The sequence below is a fragment of the Salvelinus alpinus genome, chromosome 2 (assembly GCF_045679555.1).
Source record: "Salvelinus alpinus chromosome 2, SLU_Salpinus.1, whole genome shotgun sequence".
Taxonomy (NCBI): Eukaryota; Metazoa; Chordata; class Actinopteri; order Salmoniformes; family Salmonidae; genus Salvelinus; species Salvelinus alpinus.
In genome coordinates this window covers 88,730,288-88,753,673 of record NC_092087.1, presented here as the reverse complement: position 1 = coordinate 88,753,673, position 23,386 = coordinate 88,730,288, and the positions used below count along the sequence as shown (strand labels likewise).

Below are 23,386 nucleotides of genomic sequence, written 5' to 3'. Positions count from 1 at the left end.
CCACTCCTCCCTACAGATCTTCTCCAGATCCTTCAGGTTTCGGGGCTGTCGCTGGGCAATACGGACTTTCAGCTCCCTCCAAAGATTTTCTATTGGGTTCAGGTCTGGAGACTGGCTAGGCCACTCCAGGACCTTGAGATGCTTCTTACGGAGCCACTCCTTAGTTGCCATGGCTGTGTGTTTCGTGTCGTTGTCATGCTGGAAGACCCAGCCACGACCCATCTTCAATGCTCTTACTGAGGGAAGGAGGTTGTTGGCCAAGATCTCGCGATACATGGCCCCATCCATCCTCCCCTCAATACGGTGCAGTCGTCCTGTCCCCTTTGCAGAAAAGCATCCCCAAAGAATGATGTTTCCACCTCCATGCTTCACGGACCAGCTCTCTGGTCTTGGCCATTGTGGAGAGGTTGGAATCTGTTTGATTGAGCGTGTGGACAGGTGTCTTTTATACAGGTAACGAGTTCAAACAGTTGCAGTTAATACAGGTAATGAGTGGAGAACAGGAGGGCTTCTTAAAGAAAACTAACAGGTCTGTGAGAGCCGGAATTCTTACTGGTTGGTAGGTGATCAAATACTTATGTCATGCAATAAAATGCAAATTAATTATTTAAAAATCATACAATGTGATTTTCTGGATTTTTGTTTTAGATTCCGTCTCTCACAGTTGAAGTGTACCTATGATAAAAATGACAGACCTCTACATGCTTTGTAAGTAGGAAAACCTGCAAAATCGGCAGTGTATCAAATACTTGTTCTCCCCACTGTACATCAAGTCACTCTGCTCCATCATATCCTCACATGGTCTCTCCTATCATTACTATGCAGATGACAGATCAACTACTTTTCTCCTTCCCCCATCTGACACCCAGGTGTCGACTCACATCGCTGCGTGCCTGGCAGATATCTTAGCTTTGATGTTGGCCCACAACCTCAACCTCAACAAGACGGAGCTGCTCTTCCTCCCGGGGAAGGCCTGCCCCCTCAAAGACTTCTCCATCATGTTTGACAAATCCTCTCTCTCCCTCCCCTGTAGGAATCTGGGCATGGCTGCTCTACTACCACAGGGGGCAAAGTATACAAAGACTGTAGTACCAGACCCCACCACAGGAGGGATAGTATAGACAGGCTGCACTACCAGACCCCACCACAGGGTTATAGTATAGACAGGCTGTACTACCAGACCCCACCACAGGGACATAGTATAGACAGGCTGTACTACCAGACCACACCACAGGGGACATAGTATAGACAAGCTGTACTACCAGACCCCACCACAGTGGTATAGTATAGACAGGCTGCACTACCAGACCCCACCACAGTGGTATAGTAAAGACAGGCAGCACCAGCAGACCCTCTCTCTCTCTCTTTCCCTGTCTCCCTAACCCCCTCTCTCTAACCCCCCCTTTTCTCTCTCTCTCTAACCCCCCCGTTTATCTCTCACTCTCTAACCTCCCCCTTTTCTTTCTCTCTCTCTCTAACCCCCCCTTTTCTCTCTCTCTGTAACCCCCCCTTTTCTCTCTCTCTGTAACCCCCCCTCTCTCTCTCTCTCTACCCCCCCCCCTCGCTCTCCTCCCCCCTCTCTCTCTCTCTCTCGAACCAAACACCTGACCAGAGGGGAAGATACAGGAAACCAGGGACCATCCTGACCACTCTGACCATCCCGACCACTCTGACAACCCTGACCATCCTGACCATCCTGACCACTCTGATCACCCTGACCACCCTGACCACCCTGACCACTCTGACCACCCTGACCACTCTGACCACCCTGACCACCCTGACCACTCTGACCACCCTGACCACTCTGACCACTCTGACCACTCTGACCACCCTGATCACCCTGACCACTGACCACCCTGACCACTCTGACCACTGACCACTGACCACTCTGACCACTATGCACCGTTCGGATATGACAGAAGGAGAAAGGAGGGACCTACTTTAAAAGAGTACAAGGGCTTGGATAGAATAGGGGTGTCACCCCTTTTGTAGTCCTCTGACACACAGCACAGACAGAACACTGGACATACAGTATGACGTACAGAACACTGGACGTATAGAATTAGTGTGGGAAGTGTCAAACAAAGTGAAGAGAAATGCACCTCTGATTTCCTTCCCTCTCCATCGGCATGAGCTGTTTTTGAATTGAATTGCAATTGCCTTTGATGCAGCTGATGAATGTAAATTGAATGTGTTTGTAGAATAGAATGAATGACATCATGGAACTGACCAAATGTAAATGGAACTTTGACCTGTTCCATGTAGAACTCAGAGGGACAAGGCAACACATTCTAAGATTTTATAAACATTCCATATAGAATAGTCAACATATTGTTAACATGGTTCTGTATTTAAATAAAAGTGGAAATGGGGGACATTTTGTCCATTATAGAAATGTAGGAACCATTTTAATACAGTAACCTCCCTTTTCTGACATGCTGTTCTGGTCGTCATGCATGTTAATGTCTTAAAAGAGGAAAGAAAGGACAGTTCTGCATCAGCTACTTGTATTCTGACTACTTTAAATATGTATCAACCACAGAACTGACACTTACTAGCAGTTCCCACTCACTACCAGTCAGTTGACTCACTGTACAAGACCTCTCCCCTTCAGTCTGTAAGTATTCTTGATATCTTGAAATATAGTTTCTGGTTATTTGTTTTTAGTCATAAGTGATATACTTGAAGGTAATGTATCATTTTACTTCTTGTTATGTTTTGAGCTGTGTTTTGGTTGTTACATCAGGGCCAGTATTCATAAAGTGTCTCAGTGTAGGAGTGTTGATCTACATAGTGATGAAATGATTAACCAGGGTAAAATAGACATGCAGACAAATGTTTGAATGCATGCTCAGTGTAACACTGTACTGTGTGTGTGTGTGTGTGTGTGTGTGTGTGTGTGTGTGTGTGTGTGTGTGTGTGTGTGTGTGTGTGTGTGTGTGTGTGTGTGTGTGAGAGAGAGAGTCACTGGCTGTTTATCCTCACAAGCTTGGTGATAGGAGTTATCATTGAACCTGGTGGTCAGTCTTTAGGCTGCTGTACAGCTTGACGGACCGTAGAGGATTGAACATTTATCCTCCTATATTTGGGGTTCTGAGAATAAAACAGCTTCAGAACAATCAATGTAGAAATATGTGTTTACAGTTCTACACATCTGTTCAATAAGTGAATGTTGTTGTTGTTGTTTATAATGATGATGACTATTATATATATTAGGAAATTATTTTTGCATTATAACATAACATCTTAAATAGACAGACGTAGACAGACATGCAACACGTCACACACATTACATACATAGTGCAGTAGACTTACAGACAGACAGTATTCACATAGACAACCATATAGCACAATACAACACAACACAACACAATATGAGCCTGGTTCATTTTCAGTAATGAGGCCCTGTACCCCATTTACAGTTTCTACTTCAATGTATCAGGTGGAGTTATTCACCAGCTATAGAGTGAGTTGTTGTTTATGTTTCTAAGACTGCAGGGTGGGAGATGCAACAATGGCCTTGAGAACAGCAGGAAGTGTGTTGGTGGTCTTTCTCTGGTCTGTAACAGGTATGGTCTCATTCATAACTTATATGTTTGTCAATCTACAGACATTTGTAAAATATTAAAATTACATTTGTGTTTTATTATTCTGTTGTGTTCTGTTAGGCGTCTCCAGTTCACTTCAGTAGTTATCTTTCACACCTCACTTACCTAACTGAATGATGCTTATGTGTTTTCCAATCACCCTAAACTCAGCAACTATGGCAACAAAGTACAGACAAAGCCTTTACTGTTAGTGTGAGCCAATTGGCATTGGCTTAATGTAATATCCTTGTGTTCCGTGACTGTTCAGTGGTACTGGGCCAGAATGGCTGGAGTGTGACTTACACCACTCAGAGTATCTGTACCTTGAAGGGGTCAACAGTGGAGCTGACCTGCTCTTACACATATCCCAGTGGTCATAACGTCACATCAACCTTCTGGTTCACTAAAATGAAGACTGGTGTAGAACCTAAAGATATAGGCCAGGACCCAGAGTATACAGGTCGTCTGGAGTATCATGGGGATAAGAAGAAAGACTGTACCCTGAGAATTACAGACCTGAGAGAGAGAGACTCAGCTACGTACAAGTTCAGATTTACAACAGATCAGACCAGAGGGAGATATTATGGAGATCCTGGAGTCACTCTGTCTGTAACAGGTACAGTTACATGCTTTATACTGCTAGTCTGTTCAATTAATATCTACTGTCCATTTAGGTCTAGAAATTGGATTTGTATATATGAAACAGATTTAAGAATGAAATGAGTTTGAGAATGTCTTGCATCATGTGATTAAACTAGAGAACAGGTGATTCAGGGTTTTAATGTTTTTATCTACTACAGCTCTGCAGGTGAAGGTGACTCCTATCAATCGGTCAGAGAGGAAGACACTGACCTGTAGAACCACCAGCTGTCCTCTGACTGGTAACCCCACCTACACCTGGTACAAGAATGGACAGATAGTAACTGAGAAGACTTCCACCTATTCAGTCCTCCCTAATGCTGTAGACAGTTACTCCTGTGCTGTAAACGGCCATGAGGATCTCCACTCTCCTGCAGTGTGTGAGTGTGAATGTAATACATTATACTGTGTGTTGGTTTCACTTTGTCATTTGAGAACTTTGAGCATTTCTAGAAAGAACTGAGAATATAATCCAGTTGTCCTCTTGTTATGTCACTGTGTTTCAGGTGTCGATGGTCAGAGATGCTACAGAGTGACTTACACCAAGAGGAGAATCTGTGTCTTGAAGGGGTCAACAGTGGACATATCCTGTACTTATGTTGGTTATTATTCCACCACATCAACATTCTGGTTTAGAAGTGATAAGTCGACCCCTGAAGACCTAACCACAGACCCAGGGTATGCAGGTCGTGTGGAGTACACTGGAACATACAAAGGTCCCTTCACCCTGAGAATCACAGATCTGAGAGAGGAGGACTCAGCTGAGTATCGCTTCACTTTTAAAATACACAATTTTGAATGGGATCATAGTTTCCCAGGAACAACTCTGTCTGTCACAGGTAATACTACACAGTATGATACAACTGTATATCATATTGAATAACAGGAGAAAATAAATTAACCATCCTGTTAACACAGAGGTGTTTGTGGTTTTATACATATTGTTTCAGGTCTGCAGGTGAAGGTGACTCCTGCTGCAGAGGGACAGAAGACACTGACCTGTAGCACCACCTGTACTCTGACTGGTAACCCCACCTACATCTGGTACAAGAATGGACAGGTTGTAACTGAGAAGACGTCCCTCTATTCAGTCCTCCCTAATGCTGTAGACAGCTACTACTGTGCTGTAAAAGGACATGAGGATCTCCACTCTCCTGCAGTGTGTGAGTACAGTACAATAGTACAGTATTCTACTCAGCAAGTATCATGTATTCAGGCAAAAGAGATATGTCTTACTTTATCAATAATTTTAGAACAAAAATATATTTTTTACTAATTGTTAATATTACTTTGATAAAATGTTTGGTATTTTACATCAGATAAACCAAAGAACACCTCAGTGTCAGTCAGTCCCTCTGGTGAAATAGTGGAGGGCAGTTCAGTGACTCTGACCTGCAGCAGTGATGCCAACCCACCTGTGGACAAATACACCTGGTACTTTCAAAATGAGACTTTTCAAAATGGATTTGGACAGATCTACAACATAAGTAAGTTCAAGTCTAAGGACAATGGACATTACCACTGTGAGGCCTGGAATGGAAGAGGATCTAGGAACTCTACAGCTCTGATGATTATTTTACCAGGTGAAGATTCATCTTATATAGTTCAATACAAAACTACGTTTCAAACTAATATTAATAATTATACTTTGGCTTATCATACTTTGTGTTATAATTATATATACGTTGAGATTAGTACAATATTTGTTATCTGATCTATTGTCCTAGACTACATTTATGTTACATTTATAAAATGCCAGTACTCATATCATCCATATTTTATTACAGGGAAACATAACTCAATTCTGACTTCAGCTGTAGGAATCATAGTGGTTGTTCTGGTTCTCATCCTCTGTCTCTCTGGACTCATGTGGTTCAGGTGAGAGATTCTTTAAAGATTATTTCACTCTAACTCTTTTTTATTAACTTACTTTGTTCATTTATTCATTTATTCTTTCAATAATAAATTCATTAATTCATTAATGTGCAAACCAGGACGAAGGCCTCCAAATCCACCTTTGACACAAGAGACACATCAGAGAATGTACAGGTGAGTCTGTTATTATCATATTATTTGTATTGCTTTGTGGGACATTTCTACTCCTCATGTTGTCTGTCCTCTCTCTCCATCAGAGAGACTCTAGTCCAGTGTATGACAACATCTCAGGCATGGCCATGACCTCTACTGCAGCACAGACAGCAGCCACCGTCGACCAGGATGACGTTCACTATGCCAGCGTCCACTTCTCTCGCTCCAAAATACAGGAAGTGCCTCTGTACTCCACCGTCCAGCTGTGTAAACCCCAGAAACAGGAAGAGGATGTTCAGTACGATGTTGTGAAATTCAACTGCCCCAGTAATTCCAACCGGTGAGCATATTCTGCCATTACAACAACAGAGACAATTCTAGAGCATTGTGAAAACACCACATTAAAGGAGAAGTATTCATTTTTACAACCAAATTTCTAGTTTGTATGTAAATGCCATGTTATAGAAAGGTCCAGACACCTTTTATTGTGACTTCACTTGTTTTAAAGAAACTTACCCCAACCAGCGATTCACTTCCTCATCCTCATTGTGCAGTAGAGGCTCTGAAAAACATGAACAAATGCTCCAAAAACACCCAAATACGTCTTTTAGAAACAGAAAGCTCTCAGTATAGTGATGCAGGTCTTTAGATGTAACAGTTGTACACATTAAAGTGTCATTCCAAACTGTATCAACAACGTTATATTCCATTGTGTGACTCGTGCTGTTTCCCCGTCCAACTGTTCCATTCTCAGTGTATCATGCTGCTAGAACGGACGAGAAGCATCGTTCAAGTCTCAACAACATGGAACATAACGTTGTGGATTAAGTTCTGAATGACACAACTTCATGTGTACAACATGTAAAGACCTGCATCACTATAGACTACTTAGAGCTTTTTAGTTTCTAAAGGGTTGTTTTGGGTGTTTTTGGAGCCACTTACTGAACAACGAGGATGAGGAAGTGAATAGATGCTTGGGGATAGTTTCTCAAAAACGAGTCAATTCCCCCAAAGAAAATCTGACCCTCCTATAACATCCCAGTTCCATATGTGTTTAGATTTGGTTGTAAACAAGCTTTATTCTTGATGACAGCTCATTCATATGCTGCTGCTTATTGGACGAGAAGACCATGACGTCATTAATAAGCGAAAGAGTTGACCACTAGTGGCCACTAGTGATGTCATTTCCTTACAAACCCAACAATATAATGAGAGAGAGGTGGTTTTGAGGAACTGTTCTGTGTTCCAAATGGAACCCTATTCCCTATTTAGTGCACTACTTTTTACCAGAGCCATATAGGCCTTGGTCAAAGTAATGCACTATAAAGAGTATAAGAAGGGTTTTTGGGACGCAGATTCTGTTTAATTTCTGTTTCTCTCTTCAGACCCACGGCAGCACAAGCAGCTGAGGACTCCTCTGAGATCTATAGTAGAGTCAACAAACCCAGAAGACCTGAACACAACAAACCTAGAACCCAGAAGACCTGAACACAACAAACCCAGAAGACCTGAACACAACAAACCCAGAACCAAGAGGACCTGAACACAATAAACCCAGAAGACCTGAACACAACAAACCCAGAAGACCTGAACACCAGAATCAAGCAGACCTGAACACAAGTTTGACAGAAACCCTGCATATCTGGACCTCTATAGTCCAACTAAGTGTTATAATAATATATCATGATATGCCATTTAGAAACACTTTGTGGATACATCTTTCATGCCGGTGGCCCCATTGGGAATTGAACCCATACACAAGGCTCTACCAACACACAGGACTACTGTATTCACACTTAGTTGGAGAGCTGATCTAGGGTCAGCACCATGCTCTACCAACTGAGACACAGGACTACTGTATTCACACTTAGTTGGAGAGCTGATCTAGGGTCAGTTTTGCCTTTTAAACTATGATGAATAAGAGGGGGAACCTTGTAAATAATTTTTATGTTAAATATTTTTCCATTCATTTAAGTAACATGGAACAGAATCTGAAGACAATAACTTTTCTTTGTATTTCTGAAATAGCCTCGATGTCCAGTTATATTTTATATGAAGGCTGAGAACCTAATAAATATATATTTTCATTTCTTCTTGATGTTTGCTCACAGGAACAATACTTCTATTCTACAGTACTATTCTGTTACATTCTACAGTACTGTACTATTCTATTACATTCTACAGTCCTGTACTATTCTATTACATTCTACAGTCCTGTACTATTCTGTTACAGTATACAGTCCTGTACTATTCTATTACAGTATACAGTCCTGTACTATTCTATTACAGTATACAGTCCTGTACTATTCTATTACATTCTACAGTCCTGTACTATTCTATTACAGTATACAGTCCTGTACTATTCTATTACAGTATACAGTCCTGTACTATTCTATTACAGTATACAGTCCTGTACTATTCTATTACAGTATACAGTCCTGTACTATTACAGTATACAGTCCTGTACTATTACAGTATACAGTCCTGTACTATTCTATTACATTCTACAGTCCTGTACTATTCTATTACATTATACAGTCCTGTACTAATTCTATTACATTATACAGTACTGTACTATTATATTACAGTATACAGTACTGTACTATTCTATTACATTCTACATTACTGTGTAGCGGTATTAATTAGAGAAAGGTATAGAAGATTGTGTTCGGGCGCCAGGCAGGTATTAACCTGCTGAACTGAAAAGAGTAGGATAGATAGAGAACCACTACCAGACAGGTATTAACCTGCTGAACTGAAAAGAGTAGGATAGATAGAGAACCAGTACCAGACAGGTATTAACCCTTTAGAACTGAAAAGAGTGGAATAGATAGAGAACCAGTACCAGACAGGTATTAACCTGTTGAACTGAAAAGAGTAGGATAGATAGAGAACCACTACCAGACAGGTATTAACCTGCTGAACTGAAAAGAGTAGGATAGATAGAGAACCAGTACCAGACAGGTATTAACCCTTTAGAACTGAAAAGAGTGGAATAGATAGAGAACCAGTACCAGACAGGTATTAACCTGTTGAACTGAAAAGAGTAGGATAGATAGAGAACCACTACCAGACAGGTATTAACCTGCTGAACTGAAAAGACTAGGATAGATAGAGAACCACTACCAGACAGGTATTAACCTGCTGAACTGAAAAGAGTAGGATAGATAGAGAACCATTACCAGACAGGTATTAACCTGCTGAACTGAAAAGAGTAGGATAGATAGAGAACCAGTACCAGACAGGTATTAACCTGCTGAACTGAAAAGAGTAGAATAGATAGAGAACCACTACCAGACAGGTATTAACCTGTTGAACTGAAAAGAGTAGGATAGATAGAGAACCACTACCAGACAGGTATTAACCTGCTGAACTGAAAAGAGTAGAATAGATAGAGAACCACTACCAGACAGGTATTAACCTGTTGAACTGAAAAGAGTAGGATAGATAGAGAACCACTACCAGACAGGTATTAACCTGCTGAACTGAAAAGAGTAGAATAGATAGAGAACCACTACCAGACAGGTATTAACCTGCTGAACTGAAAAGAGAAGGATAGATAGAGAACCAGTACCAGACAGGTATTAACCTGCTGAACTGAAAAGAGTAGGATAGATAGAGAACCACTACCAGACAGGTATTAACCTGCTGAACTGAAAAGAGTAGGATAGATAGAGAACCAGTACCAGACAGGTATTAACCTGCTGAACTGAAAAGAGTAGAATAGAGAACCACTACCAGACAGGTATTAACCTGCTGAACTGAAAATAGTAGAATAGAGAACCAGTACCAGACAGGTATTAACCTGCTGAACTGAAAAGAGTAGAATAGAGAACCACTACCAGACAGGTATTAACCTGCTGAACTGAAAAGAGTAGGATAGATAGAGAACCACTACCAGACAGGTATTAACCTGCTGAACTGAAAAGAGTAGGATAGATAGAGAACCACTACCAGACAGGTATTAACCTGCTGAACTGAAAAGAGTAGGATAGATAGAGAACCACTACCAGACAGGTATTAACCTGCTGAACTGAAAAGAGTAGGATAGATAGAGAACCAGTACCAGACAGGTATTAACCTGCTGAACTGAAAAGAGTAGGATAGATAGAGAACCAGTACCAGACAGGTATTAACCTGTTGAACTGAAAAGAGTAGGATAGATAGAGAACCACTACCAGACAGGTATTAACCTGCTGAACTGAAAAGAGTAGGATAGATAGAGAACCACTACCAGACAGGTATTAACCTGCTGAACTGAAAAGAGTAGGATAGATAGAGAACCACTACCAGACAGGTATTAACCTGCTGAACTGAAAAGAGTAGGATAGATAGAGAACCAGTACCAGACAGGTATTAACCTGCTGAACTGAAAAGAGTAGGATAGATAGAGAACCACTACCAGACAGGTATTAACCTGTTGAACTGAAAAGAGTAGGATAGATAGAGAACCAGTACCAGACAGGTATTAACCTGCTGAACTGAAAAGAGTAGGATAGATAGAGAACCACTACCAGACAGGTATTAACCTGCTGAACTGAAAAGAGTAGGATAGATAGAGAACCACTACCAGACAGGTATTAACCTGCTGAACTGAAAAGAGTAGGATAGATAGAGAACCACTACCAGACAGGTATTAACCTGCTGAACTGAAAAGAGTAGGATAGATAGAGAACCAGTACCAGACAGGTATTAACCTGCTGAACTGAAAAGAGTAGAATAGATAGAGAACCAGTACCAGACAGGTATTAACCTGCTGAACTGAAAAGAGTAGGATAGATAGAGAACCACTACCAGACAGGTACCAGACAGGTATTAACCTGTTGAACTGAAAAGAGTAGAATAGATAGAGAACCACTACCAGACAGGTATTAACCTGCTGAACTGAAAAGAGTAGGATAGATAGAGAACCACTACCAGACAGGTATTAACCTGCTGAACTGAAAAGAGTAGGATAGATAGATAACCAGTACCAGACAGGTATTAACCTGCTGAACTGAAAAGACAACAAAAGGCCTTGAAATTTCCAAATGTCATTTGTCCCACACAAAATCAATAAAGTTCAAAACACTCAGCAACCTCCCTTTAACTAAAATGTCAAACAGTCCTACAGTGCATTATTAGTTCACTGAAGGCTCTGAACATGAAGAGAGCAGCACTAAGAGAGAACATATTTCACTGAAGAAGGAGATAGAAAGAGAGATGGGCTTAGCTGTTGTGTCCAGGCTTGAACGTGTATTTGTCCGTCCGACACAATCCTTGGTTGTTCGTTTGACAAAAGCTTGCAACAATGTTGCTAGTAATCGATGAGATCAGAGGCCAGAACGCTTCCAACTCGTCAGGCGTTGCGCAATAACAAAGGCGATCAAAATAATAAATGTTATAACTAATGTTAGGGTTGCGTCAATTCAATCTGGTACAAGGATAAGTATGACAATGAGTCACCGATTGTATGCTATGTATTTTTTATTAACTAAGCAATAAATGGTAAATGCAATTTTCGTATATACAGGTTCAATGTATCATCGCGCAGGATAAGACAGAGAACTGACTTGTTCCTGACAAAGATATTATAATATACTCTGACAGAGATAGTTCCCGCTTCCGAGCCGGCCTGTCAGAGTAGAGACTGGGCGTGGTTTAGACTCACCCAGCCTATCGCCGGCGCTCAGGCTAGTCCTAGCCTCTTTGCGCATTTTGTTGTCCCGGCGCTGTTGCTGTGTTGATTACGCTCCCTCACCCCAGAGACTGAAGTCAGACAGCTCTGCAACATTGTCTGAGCTATTCGCACCTGAATACAAAAGCACACTGTTCTCGCTCAAGGCTAACCACAGCTTCCCAGCACACTTATCTGGGGCTAACTGTTACTTCCAGCACACACACACAGACACCCAGGCTCCCAGGCCAACAGTTGCTAATATTCAATAACATGTGATATAGTATTGGGTTATAGTGCATAACTCAGAACCTCACACTAAGCACATTGAAACTAAACAAGACTTTTGTGGAGTTACACAAAGCGTCATAACCGCAGCGCCAATCGAGAGCTCCTAACAGCTGGAAGAGCCGTCTTGATTTCCTCTTTCCTGAATGCTGCTGTTCTCTTAAAGTGGCAGTGCACAGTGACGGCTCCGTGCAGGAGTTCGTTTATAGTGTTTGTGTGCTTAACTGTTGCTTTGTCAAGTAGACAGGGATGGTTTTCACCATTCTATCTGATGTATTGTCAGTTTGTTACGTTGTTATTAGCCCAACATTATTGACGACATTATTATGAGGATGGTGCAGTAATGTTGAGATGCCAGTAGGGAGAACTCTAGTCTAGAACACTGCAGTAATGTTGAGATGCCAGTAGGGAGAACTCTAGTCTAGAACACTGCAGTAATGTTGAGATGCCAGTAGGGAGAACTCTAGTCTAGAACACTGCAGTAATGTTGAGATGCCAGTAGGGAGAACTCTAGTCTAGAACACTGCAGTAATGTTGAGATGCCAGTAGGGAGAACTCTAGTCTAGAACACTGCAGTAATGTTGAGATGCCAGTAGGGAGAACTCTAGTCTAGAACACTGCAGTAATGTTGAGATGCCAGTAGGGAGAACTCTAGTCTAGAACACTGCAGTAATGTTGAGATGCCAGTAGGGAGAACTCTAGTCTAGAACACTGCAGTAATGTTGAGATGCCAGTAGGGAGAACTCTAGTCTAGAACACTGCAGTAATGTTGAGATGCCAGTAGGGAGAACTCTAGTCTAGAACACTGCAGTAATGTTGAGATGCCAGTAGGGAGAACTCTAGTCTAGAACACTGGAACCTTCAGTATCACTTTGATGCAGCTGATGAGGAGTGTAAATTGAATGTGTTTGTAGAATAGAATGAATGACATCATGGAACTGACCAAATGTAAATGGAACTTTGACCTGTTCCATGTAGAACTCAGAGGGACAAGGCAACACATTCTAATATATTATAAACATTCAATATAGTAGGCTATAGTAAACATGATTCTGTATTTCATCAATAGAATACATTGGAAACGGGCCACATTTAAAAAATGTAAACCCACTCCTCAAATGAAAAATTTTAACTAGATATGCAGTCTGTTGTATAGTTTCTATTGAAATAAAACTTCCCCTTATGATGTTCTGGTCTGGTCCTCATGCATGTTAATGACTTTAAGAGGAAGGAAGTTCTGCATCAGCTACTTGTGTCTTAACTACTTTAAATATGTATCAACCGCAGAACACACACTTAATGTCAGTTTCCATGCACTACCAGTAAGTTGACTCACTGTACGAGACCTCTCCCCTTCACTTCACTCTGTAAGTACTGTTGACAATATCTTGAAATATAGTTTTTGGTAATTTGTTTTTAGTCATAAGTCATATTCTTGAGGGTAATGTATCATTTTATTTCTTGTTATGTTTTGAGGGGTGTTTTAGTTGTTACATCAGGGTCAGTATTCATAAAGTGTCTCAGTGTAGGAGTGTTGATCTACATAGTGATGAGATGATTAACCAGGGTAAAAAAGACATGCAGACAAACATTGTAACATTGCTGTCTGTCTGTCTGTCTGTCTGTCTGTCTGTCTGTCTGTCTGTCTGTCTGTCTGTCTGTCTGTCTGTCTGTCTGTCTGTCTGTCTGTCTGTCTGTCTGTCTGTCTGTCTGTCTGTCTGTCTGTCTGTCTGTGTGTGTGTGTGTGTGTCGGGGGGGGGGGTGTGTGTCAAGGTGGTCATGCTAGACATGACCACCTTGTTGACCTGATAGCCAGCGAGGTGAGACAAGTAGTCTCACCATCATCAAACATGCATAAACATTCCTGTGTCAGGGGAAGCTGGTTTGATGTTGATGATGATGTGTTTTCCTGTGTGCCAAATACACCAGATATTGTTGTTGACGGAGGGGGCAGGGGGAGGGGCTCATTGTGGAAGTGGGCTGCTCATTTGACGGCTACGTGGAGCAGGTCTTTACAGAGAAGCTGCTTAAATACCAGCCCCTTGTGGCACCTGGACAGCCTCTCTGTCTGTGTGTGTGTGTGTGTGTGTGTGTGTGTGTGTGTGTGTGTGTGTGTGTGTGTGTGTGTGTGTGTGTGTGTGTGTGTGTGTGTGTGTGTGTGTGTGTGTGTGTGTGTGTGTGTGTGTGTGTGTGTGTGTGTGTGTGTGTGTGTGTGTGTGTGTGTGTGTGTGTGTGTGTGTGTGTGTGTGTGTGTAAGTCATTGCTGTTTAGCCAGCTTGGGGATAGGAGCTATCCTTGAACCTGGTGGTCAGTCTTTAGGCTTCTGTACAGCTTGATGGACTGTAGAGGATGGAACATTTATCCTCCTATATTTGGGGTTCTGAGAAAAAAACAGCTTCAGAACAATCATGAATAAAATATGTTTTTACAGTTCTACAGATCTGTTCAATACGTTATTGTTGTTGATGATGATGACTATTGTATACATTAGGAAATTGTTTTTGCATCACGCAACATGTCATCTTAAAAAGACAGACGAAGACAGACATGCAACACGTCACACACATTACATACATATTGCTGTAGACTTACAGACAGACAGTATTCACATAGACAACCATATAGCACAATACAACACAACACAATATGAGCCTGGTTCATTTTCAGTAATGAGGCCCTGTACCCCATTTACAGTTTCTACTTCAATGTATCAGGTGGAGTTATTCACCAGCTATAGAGTGAGTTGTTGTTTATGTTTCTAAGACTGCAGGGTGGGAGATGCAACAATGGCCTTGAGAACAGCAGGAAGTGTGTTGGTGGTCTTTCTCTGGTCTGTAGCAGGTATGGTCTCATTCATAATGTTTTAGTTGCTCTGTTTATCAATCTACAGACATTTCTAAAAGGTTAAGAATCGTAATGTTATTCTGGTGTGTTTTGTTAGGTGTCTCCACTTCACTGTAAATAGTTATCTTTCACACCTCACTGAGTGATGCATATCTCTGGTTTCCATTCACACTTCTGCACATCAGCAGCAGTAGCAGAATAAGAATGTTGTCAACCACCAGCAGAGTTGGGGTCAATTCCATCTCAATTCCACTCAATTCAGGAAGTAGACTGAAATTCCAATTCCAATTATTTCCAATGCTTTTAAATTAGGAACATTTAGAAAATGTGGAATTGTAATTTGGTTTACTGAATTGACTGGAATTTAAATGGGATATACCCCTACCCTGGCCACCAGTGCTTTTTACTTCCATGATGTATATTGAAATGAATACTAGAATGATATAAGGGAATGTACATTTGAGCAGATGGGTCCTACAGTATGCTACATGTTTACATGCATTTGGATGTAATATTGTAATGTCTGTTTTTTTTATAGTCTTGACGTCACAAATGAAGTTCTCTCATGGTTGAGTCCTGTGACACTGTGTTTCAGGTGTTCTAGGACAATATACTGTGAGGGGTGTCTGTGCCTTAAAGGGGTCATCAGTGGACCTGCGTTGTCCTATTCCCAGTGTGACCCAAGTCACAGAGATGGTCTGGTATAAGACATGGTTGAATGGTAAGCCGTATGATCTGAGAAGGGACCCTAATTATGAAGGTCGTGTGGAGTACCATGGAACTACAGAGAAGGACTGCATCCTGAGAATCACAGACCTGAGACAGAGAGACATAACAACATATTACTTCATATATAAAACAAACCAGTATTCAGAATGGAAATATGGCTCATATGGATTCCCTCTCAGTCTCACAGGTACTGTATAAATAGTATAGTACAAGTAATTTATTACATGTTCTATGAGAACAGTGAAATGGTGGTGACTGACAGACTTCCTCCATTATTGTTTCATAACCTCTCCCTTCAGATCTAAAGGTGGAGAGGATATATTACAACAAACTGACCTGTAAAACCACCTGTACTCTGACTGGTAACCCAACATACATCTGGTACAAGAACGGACAACATCTAGATGAGAGCACCACCCCCCAGTACAAAGACCCAGTCTCCAGTAACTATGAAGACAGCATCTCCTGTGCTGTAAAAGGCCATGAGAATCTCCGCTCTCCTGCAGTCTGTGAGTGTGGATTCAACTCAGTATTCTAGTATAACTTTTCAAGTGTAATTATTCTGTCTGCTAAACAGTCCTCATAGATAACACTTAGCATAACAGTAACACAGGATGGCAGAACTACTCAGGATTCCACTGTGGAAATAATGCATTCTTATCATTATGTTTCAGGTGTCGATGGTCAGAGCTGCAGCAGAGTGACTTACACCAAGAGGAGAATCTGTGTCTTAAAGGGGTCAACAGTGGACATATCCTGTACTTATGTTGGTTATTATTCCACCACATCAACATTCTGGTTTAGAAGTGATAAGTTGACCCCTGAAGACCTAACCAGAGACCCAGGGTATGCAGGTCGTGTGGAATACACTGGAACATACAGAGGTCCCTTCATCCTGAGAATCACAGATCTGAGAGAGGAGGACTCAGCTGAGTATCGCTTCACTTTTAAAATACACAACTTTGAATGGGGTCATAGTTTCCCAGGAACAACTCTGTCTGTCACAGGTAATACTACACTGTATGATACAACTGTAAATCATATTGAATTACAGGAGAAAATAAATTAACCATCCTGTTAACACAGAGGTGTATGTGGTTTTATACATATTGTTTCAGGTCTGCAGGTGAAGGTGACTCCTGCTGCAGAGGGACAGAGAACACTGACTTGTAGAACCACCTGTACTCTGACTGACAACCCCACCTACATCTGGTACAAGAACGGACACAAAGTAAAGGAGGACACTTCCAGCCTGTACTCAGACTACTTTAGTGATGCAGACAGTTACTCCTGTGCTGTAAAAGGCCATGAGGATCTCCACTCTCCTGCAGTGTGTCAGTGTGGATTAAACCCTGACAAGGCCTGTAAGCATTGCAGTTGGTGTATTAAATGCTCAGTAACTTGCATTTACATTTACTGTTGAAGTAAACTACAATATTTCACTTTCCCCAAAGTGGAAATTACTATTGATTTATTCTTGGCAAGAAATATTTAGAAAAGAACGAGAAAAATAAATAAAAATATTTGTTTCAGGCATTCAGGGTCAGGACTGTAACAGAGTGACTTACAACAAGAGGAGAATCTGTGTCTTAAAGGGGTCAACAGTGGACATATCCTGTACTTATGACAGTGGTTATGATACTGTCACATCATCACTCTGGTTTAGTCCTAAACAGAGTGACAGCTGGAAGGATGAGTTGATACCTGAGGACCTAACCACAGACCCAGGGTATGCAGGTCGTGTGGAGTATGTTGGAGAGAAGGAGAGAGGTCGCTCCACCCTGAGAATCACAGATCTGAGAGAGGAGGACTCTGCTGAGTACAAGTTCATATTCACCACACAGACATCAAGATGGGGATACAGCTTCCCTGGAACAACTCTGACTGTCACAGGTTACACTGGATCATGTTTATACATACATTTCTATTTGATGTTTAATTATACATTTTTTATCCATAATACCCTATTGGTTTAATTATGTTATTGTCATTGACTCTGTATGCAGACCTGCAGGTGAAGGTGACTCCTGCCACAGAGGCAGGGAAGAGGACACTGACCTGTAGCACCACCTGTACTCTGACTGACAACCCCACCTACATCTGGTACAAGAACGGACACAAAGTAAAGGAGGACACTTCCAGCCTGTACTCAGACTACTTTAGTGATGCAGACAGTTACTCCTGTGCTGTAAAAGGCCATGAGGATCTCCACTCTCCTGCAGTGTGTGAGTCTAGACTTTTTCAAATAAATGCAATTTTCTTCAGGTTGTGAGACTTATGTCAATTAATCAATTAATATTGATCATTATTTAATAATGATGGTTTTCACTACTGTAAACTATTTAACTAGTTTTCCTCTACTTTATAAACAACATCAGTGTATACTGGTAGATATTGTAATTATAGATTTATACAAGGTGTTCTATTGTCTTCTTGTATTTCAGGTCAGAAGTGTTGGAGTGTGACTTACACCCATCAGAGTATCTGTGCCTTGAAGGGGTCAACAGTGAACATATCCTGCTCTTATACATATCCCAGTTATCATGAGATCAAAAAAGCTTTCTGGTTTACCAAATGGGAGTCTGGTAAGGATCCTGAAGATCTGAGAACAGTGCCAGGGTATGAGGTTCATATAGAGTACCTTGGGGATAAGAAGAGTGACTGTACCCTGAGAATCACAGACCTGAGATGGAGTGACTCTGCTGGGTACAGGTTCAGATTCATTTCATGTGGAGAAAAGTTTGCTGGCTCACCTGTCTCCCTGACTGTCACAGGTAATCAGTCACACATCTCACATCTATGACACATACCAATTTAAGTTGGAAGTTTACATACACTTAGGTTGGAGTCATTAGAACTAGTTTTTCAACCACTCCCAAATTTCTTGTTAGCAAACTATTGTTTTGCCAAGTCGGTTAGGACATCTACTTTGTGCAACATGTCAAGACATCAGTCAGGAAGTTAAACTTGGTCACAGATGGGTCTTCCAAATGGACAATGACCCCAAGTATACTTCCAAAGTTGTGGCAAAATGGCTAAAGGACAACAAAGTCAAGATATTGGAGTGGCCATCACAAAGCCCTGACCTCAACCCTCTAGAAAATGTGGGCAGAACTGAAAAAGCAAGGAGGCCTACTAACCTGATTCAGTTACACCAGCTCTTTCAGGAGGAATGTGCCAAAATTCACCCAACTTATTGTGGGAAGCTTTTGGAAGGCTACCCGAAACGTTTGAAAAAAGTTAAACAATTTAACAGCAATGCTACCAAATACTAATTGAGCTTATGTAAACTTCTGACCCACTGGGAATGTGATGAAAGAAATAAATGCGGAAATATATCTCTCTCTACTATTATTATGATATTTCACATTCTTAAAATGAAGTGGTGATCCGAACTGACCTAAGACAGAGAATTTTTACTCGGATTAAATGTCAGGAATTGTGAAAAACTGAGTTTAAATGTATTTGGCTAAGGTGTATGTAAACCTCTGACTTCAACTGTAGATCGCTGTAATATGAGTGGGGTTCTGTATGTATGCTAATGCATATGATGTGTGTGCTTCAGTGTATGCTGTGATTTTACTATGCTTTTGTATGCTAATGAGCATTTTGTGTTTTTATTTATTCTATGGAAGCCAGGACTTCCTGGAAAACAGTGGAATTATTACAGAGTTGACTATCCTGGCTAAATAAATGTATTAAATGACTGCAATTACCTTATTAAGGGCAGTTATACAGACATGTAGTGGTATGTAACAGAGAAAAAAAAGTGTAGTACTTCACATATGAGGACATAAATAGGAGGAGAATAATCATTTGTTTCCTTTTACTCTAGATGTTGTGTTGGAAATGGATCCTACATCTGTGTCAGAGAGGGAGAATGTCACACTGACATGTAGAACCAAATGTACACTGGTCCCCAACACAGCCTTCAGTTGGTATAAGAATGGACAGCCTATACCAAACAGCAACACCTCCTCTCCTGTCTATAGCCTATTCTCAGTCAGCAGTGAGGATACAGGCAGATACTCCTGTGCTGTAGAAGGCCATGAGGATCTCCCCTCTGCTGAAGAGACTCTCACTGTCACATGTAAGTACATGGGGTTTAAACCTTTAGTTTGCTATACTAACATTGTAGTGACAGATATTAGCTGTAAATGTAAACACATCTTTAAATCCACTGTTTTTTACACCAGATGGCCCAAGGAACACCTCAGTGTCAGTCAGTCCCTCTGGTGGAATAGTGGAGGGCAGTTCAGTGACTCTGACCTGCAGCAGTGATGCCAACCCACCTGTGGACAAATACACCTGGTACAAGAAGAATGTAACCTCGCCAAAAGCATCAGGACAGAGTTACAGCATCACTAACATCAGCTCTGAGGACAGAGGAGAATATTACTGTGAGGCCCAGAATGGAAGAGGATCTATGAACTCTACAGCTCTGATGATCATTGTAGCAGGTAAAGTTACATCTTCAAAACTTCAATACAAAATGATGTTCAATAAGAAATGATGCTTCAAGGTAATCTTCTCAAAGTTTACCTTATTACACTTTGGTTTATAACTATACATAGGCTTCTATATACAAGTATTGCATTTATGTCCTGTAATGCTGTATATTCATTTTCACTTCATAATAACATGTACTCATATCATCTATATTATCTTTTAGGGAAACAAACCTCAATTTTGACTGCAGCTGTAGGAATCAAAGTTGTTCTGATTCTCATCCTCTGTCTCTCTGGACTCATGTGGTTCAGGTGAGTTGAAATGGATCTTTGGGAAAATGGTATTTGTATTATTCTTTCACCTTAGCTCTCTGATTTGTTATTAACTTAATTCATTCATTCATTTATTGGTCCAAAGCCATTAACTGCTAAACTGTATTTGTAACGAATCAATGACCACTAGAGGGCAGTAGAGAGCAGAACTCACTCTGTCCCTCTTTACAGGAGATCCACAGGAGTAGGTGATGCCACATCCGACAAACAGGTGATCCCATCAGTTACACCAGGACCCCCCCTTATTCAAATAACCAACTCATCAGGCTTTGATTATATGAATCAGCTGTGTAGTGCTAGGGCAAAAAACAAAACGTGCAACCAAGGGGGTCAACAGCTCTGAGTTTGGGAAACCCTGAGTTACAACTCCATTTTCATTCATTTACTGTGTCACGACATTCTCTTTCATACTATTTTTAATTGCTACCTCTCTCTCTCTCTCAGAACCTGGACTGAAGAGAAGCACCACAGAACCTGGACTGAAGAGAACCACCACAGAACCTGGACTGAAGACAACCACCACAGAATCTGGACTGAAGAGAAGCACCACACAACCTGGACTGAAGAGAACCACCACAGAACCTGGACTGAAGACAACCACCACAGAATCTGGACTGAAGAGAAGCACCACACAACCTGGACTGAAGAGCTACAGTTCCAATCCAAAGCCGGCAGAACAATTTTTTTTTTGACAGGGGGTGCAGGATTAATGTTTTGCCTGAGTTAGACATGTTTCTGATTATAATTTCCCGACATTTTGGCAGGCTATTTGTTAATCAACTTGTCCGTCATTTCTAGATAGATGCAGTGGCGACAAGTCATTCAGGGCAGGTGGGACAGAGCACCTGTTTTGATCCCCACTTGTTTAGCTTTTTGTTGCATGTTATTTTGGCATTAATACGTGTCACATATCAGTTTGCAAACAATGTAAATAAATAAATAAAGCATTGAGTTAATAAAGTCGCGTACAAACATGGTCTCTTTTTTGCAGCTCCAAAATGCAGGTGTTTCAGCTCAGTGACTTCTGTGGTGGTGGAGAAGCCAGCGGAAAATACGGAGCATAGGGGTTGGTAATGTTCTCTAGTTGCGCCGTGATTGGCTCAGTGTTCTGTCACTCATGGGAACACTAAGTCACTGTAAAATCTATGGGTGCTGCAATAGAGTTACATCAGAAGTGCCCATTCAAGCAGGCTCAAGCTCATAGGCCACAGACAAAATTAAGTCAAATCACGTTAAATCTACCGTAGCTTTGATTGGACTGATCATGTCAACATCATACTTTCAAAATCTTAGCTGGCAAGCAGTCATCATCATGCATCAAGTCTACAATCTACTGGCAAATCCTTATCAATCCTTGTCATATGAAGAGAAATTATAGATAAAACGTATCGGTGCTCATCGGCCATTGGACATGAACATTACACAACAAGTTGGAAATCTCTGACCACCCTGACAACCCTGACAACCGTGACCACCCTGACAACCCTGACAACCCTGACCACCCAGACCACTCTGACCACCCTGACCATCCTGACCACCCTGACCACCCTGACCACCCTGACAACCCTGACCACCCTGACAACCCTGACAACCCTGACCACCCTGACAACCCTGCCCACCCTGCCCACCCTGACCATCCTGACAACCCTGACCACCCAGACCACCCTGACCACCCAGACCACCCTGACCACCCTGACAACCCTGACCATCCTGACAACCCTGACCATCCTGACAACCCTGACCATCCTGACCATCCTGACAACCCTGACCACCACGCACTGTCCGGATATGACAGAGGGAAGAAGAAGAGGAGGAAGAGGAAGAACAGAATATTGAATATGATGACTGAAGAAGAGGAAGAGAGACAGTGTTCCTAAGAGAACAGGAGGCTTGGATAAAATGGTGGTGTTGGGGGGTGTCACCCCTTTTGTAGGAACACAGACAGCTGATGTGTTGTGCACTGAAGTCCACAAGCAAAGGGAAAAGGTGAGAAGAGTAGAGTGCTAAAATAGGAGAAGGAATTCTACAACGGGCAAAGTGATCCGTCTCTTTCTATGCGGCTGCTATGAAAGTGAACTGTGTTTGTGTGTGATCAGGGGTGTATTCATTCCGCCAATTCTGTATAAAAACGTTCCTTAAAACTTCTTGTGAATAGGGGGCGCTGTTTTCACTTTGGGAAAAAATCGTGCCCAATTTAAAAGGCCTCGTACTCTATTCTAGATCGTACAATATGCCTATTATTATTATTATTGGATAGAAAACACTCTCAAGTTTCTAAAACCGTTTGAATTATATCTGTGAGTAAAACAGAACTCATTTTGCAGCAAACTTCCTGACAGGAAGTGAAACATCTGAAATCGAGGCTCTGTTCCAGGGCCTTCCTATTCAATTGCTTGAAATCTATGGATATAGATGCACTTCATACGCCTTCCACTAGATGTCAACAGGCAGTGAGAGGTGGAATGGGGTGTCTAGCTTGATCTGAGGTCGAACAAGAGCTCTTGGAATGACGTGACCACAATTTCCTTTGTCTACCAAGGCGCGGGAAGGACATCAGCATTGGCTTCTGAAAAGCGTTCGGTATAGACGGATAATATCTCCGGCTTTGATTTTATTTGATACATGTGATAATATCATCGTAAAGTATGTTTTTTCAATATAGTTTTATCAGATTATTCAACGTTTATCGGGAGTTTTGGAGTTTTGCGTTGTTTGCGTCGAGAGAAGATGGATATGTTCGCGCCACTTGGCTAGCTATGGTTGCTAATTCGACAGGAGAAGAGGACATTCTAAAACCAAACAACGATTTATTCTGGACAAAGGACTCCTTGTAC

The 23,386-nt window shown here is 41.5% G+C and overlaps 2 protein-coding genes across 2 annotated transcripts; both read left to right on the top strand.

Annotated features, from left to right (window-relative positions):
• Positions 1-3,514: 3,514 nt before the first annotated feature.
• LOC139541527 (B-cell receptor CD22-like) lies at positions 3,515-8,717 on the top strand. The gene is made up of 10 exons (XM_071346260.1): positions 3,515-3,569; positions 3,856-4,083; positions 4,388-4,606; positions 4,733-4,991; positions 5,145-5,389; positions 5,546-5,809; positions 6,014-6,104; positions 6,221-6,275; positions 6,359-6,594; positions 7,640-8,717. Exons 1-10 carry the CDS (start codon positions 3,515-3,517, stop codon positions 7,740-7,742), a joined length of 1,755 nt encoding a protein of 584 aa, XP_071202361.1. The 3' UTR covers positions 7,743-8,717.
• Positions 8,718-13,503: 4,786 nt separating this feature from the next.
• LOC139568090 (uncharacterized) lies at positions 13,504-16,977 on the top strand. The gene is made up of 5 exons (XM_071389789.1): positions 13,504-13,565; positions 14,962-15,039; positions 15,638-15,958; positions 16,071-16,280; positions 16,446-16,977. Exons 2-5 carry the CDS (start codon positions 14,985-14,987, stop codon positions 16,838-16,840), a joined length of 981 nt encoding a protein of 326 aa, XP_071245890.1. The 5' UTR covers positions 13,504-13,565; positions 14,962-14,984; the 3' UTR covers positions 16,841-16,977.
• The last annotated feature ends 6,409 nt before the right edge of the window (positions 16,978-23,386 follow it).